The 2418-nt window shown below is 46.1% G+C and overlaps 1 protein-coding gene across 1 annotated transcript; it reads left to right on the top strand.

Moving 5' to 3' along the window:
* Positions 1–479: 479 nt before the first annotated feature.
* On the top strand, positions 480–1511 carry LOC145130504 (uncharacterized). Its single transcript, XM_079065293.1, has one exon. It carries the CDS (start codon positions 480–482, stop codon positions 1509–1511), a length of 1032 nt encoding a protein of 343 aa, XP_078921419.1.
* Positions 1512–2418: the final 907 nt, after the last annotated feature.

Below are 2418 nucleotides of genomic sequence, written 5' to 3'. Positions count from 1 at the left end.
TCGCCGACCAAATTGGATGGAATATCGAAGTCTACGTCGACGATATGGTAATTAAAAGTCACAATGAAGAGATGTTACTCGAAGACGTGGAAGAAACCTTCAAAACGCTAGTCAAAGCGCAGATGAAGTAAAATCCGGCTAAGTGTACTTTTGGAGTCAAGGAAGGGCAATTCCTTGGCTATCAGGTGACCAGAGAAGGGATTCTACCCAATCCCACCAAAATACAAGAGTTCCTCAAGTCGAAAACTCCCCACAACCTTAAGGGAGTACAGTAGATCAACGGTAGGCTAACGGCGCTTGGAAGCTTCAACGCCAAATTCGCAGAGAAGGCGCTTCCTCTGTACCAAACACTCAAAGGATCCTTAGACAAAAAGCAATTCAAATGGACAGAGGAAGCGAACGTGGCCTTGCAAAAATTGAAAGACGCACTGCAGCAACTCCCAACTCTCGCCTGCCCACTTCCAGGTGAGACACTACAGATGTACTTAGCAGCGTCTGAGGAGGCTATCTCCTCTGTATTAGCGTTGGAAAGGGAAGGCAAGCAAATCCCCATTCACTTTGTCAGTAAAGCCCTACAAGGGCCAAAAGTAAATTTCCCAGCCTTGGAAAAACTGGTCCTCGCCCTGCTCTACGTAGTGAGACGTTTACGGAGTTATTTCCAAGCCCACAAGGTGGATGTTCTGACCAGTTACCCAATAAAACAAGTGCTACTAAGGACGGAAAAGTCCGGATGCCTAGCCAAGCGGGCCATAGAGTTGGGTGAACATGACATCCAATACCACCCCAGAACTAGCATCAAAGCCCATGCCCTTGCTGACTTCCTAGTTGAAATCCCGGATACCATCAAGGGAGTACCTACGACAATCTCTGTTGACCCACTAGAGCCTAAAGCCGGCAAGGAACTTTGGAAGTTATATACCGATGGCGCAACAAGCAAAGAAGGCTCAAGCGCTGGCCTGATGCTCCAAAGCCCCAAAGGCGAAGAGATCACCTACGCACTGCGGTTCGACTTCCAAGTATCTAACAACAAAGGAGAGTATGAGGCACTCCTGGCAGGATTAAGGTTGGCCAAGGAGGTTGGTGCAAAACAACTAGCAGCTCGTAGTAACTCGTTGCTTGTCACAAACCAAATAAACTGCATATACGAGCCAAAGGAACCTAGGATGCAGAAATATCTAGACGTGGTTCATAATTTAGGAAGCATGGTCAAAAGTTTTTCAATAAAGCAAATCTCCCGGGGGAAAAATGCAAGGGAAGGCGCCCTCAGCAAGCTGGCCTCTACCTCGTATGATCATCTCACAAAGAAAGTGTTGTCGAAGTACTCCCGGAAAGGAGTATTGATAACCAAAAGGTCAATACCATATCAGGCCATCCAGAATCGACAAACCCATTTTTCGATTACTTACGCCATGACGTGCTTCCAGATGATCCACAGGAGCCGAGGAATGTCAAAATCAGAGCACCGCATTTTGCAAAAAGGGACAATCAGTTGTACCGAAGAGGATATTTAAGTCCATGGCTCAAGTGCATTTCTAAGACAGAGGGGCATACTTTTCTCGAAGAAAGCCATTCCGGGGACACAACAGCACATGAAGGCGCTCGCGCGCTCACGGGTAAGATACTTTGCCTAGGAGTATACTAGCCGGACATGTACAACGATGCCGCACCCTTAACCAAGAAATAAAAAGAATGCCAAGAATTCACCCCTTTCAAAAATCAGCCGGCCATGCCATTGACAAGCATCACTAGCCCCTGGCCTTTCCAACAATGGGGGATCGATATAGTGGGACCATTCCCACCGACGTCGGGAGGCGTAAAGTTTTTTCTGGTAGCCATCGACTATTTCACCAAGTGGATAGAGGCGGAACTACTGGCCACTGTCACTGGCAAGCAAATGATAAAGTTCATGACAAAGAACATCTTGGCCCGCTTTGGAACTCCTAGAATCCTCATAAGTGATAACGTCACTTAGTTTGAAGGAAGTCCCTTCAAGGAATGGTGGAAGACAAGAGAATCCACCGCAGGTTAACATCAGTAGCGCATCCTCAGGCCAACGGAAAGATGGAGGTATCTAACAAAACCATAGTCAAAGGTTTGAAGAAACGGCTACTCAGATCAAAGTCCGCCTAGGTGGATGAGCTCCCGATAGTGCTATAGTCCTATCGCACCACAGCAAGGTCAAGCACGAGAGAAATGCCCTTCAGTCTTGTTGGGTTTTGTATACTACATCATCCTATGGTGCACATACAACCCTAAATGCTTTGGATCTATGTTTTCTCTAATTATATATGCAATATTGTTTCCAAAGCATTAAGCTTACAACTAGGATGCAATTGACATAAACAACATAAAATACTAGTTAGGAGTTTACCTCTTTATGTAGCTTGTAGAACTTGTTGTGTTTGGCCTTTAAGAACT

This window comes from Lactuca virosa, chromosome 1, assembly GCF_052849685.1.
Source record: "Lactuca virosa cultivar CGN04683 chromosome 1, Lactuca_virosa_CGN04683_v6, whole genome shotgun sequence".
Taxonomy (NCBI): Eukaryota; Viridiplantae; Streptophyta; class Magnoliopsida; order Asterales; family Asteraceae; genus Lactuca; species Lactuca virosa.
This window is presented reverse-complemented; position numbering and strand designations above follow the sequence as displayed.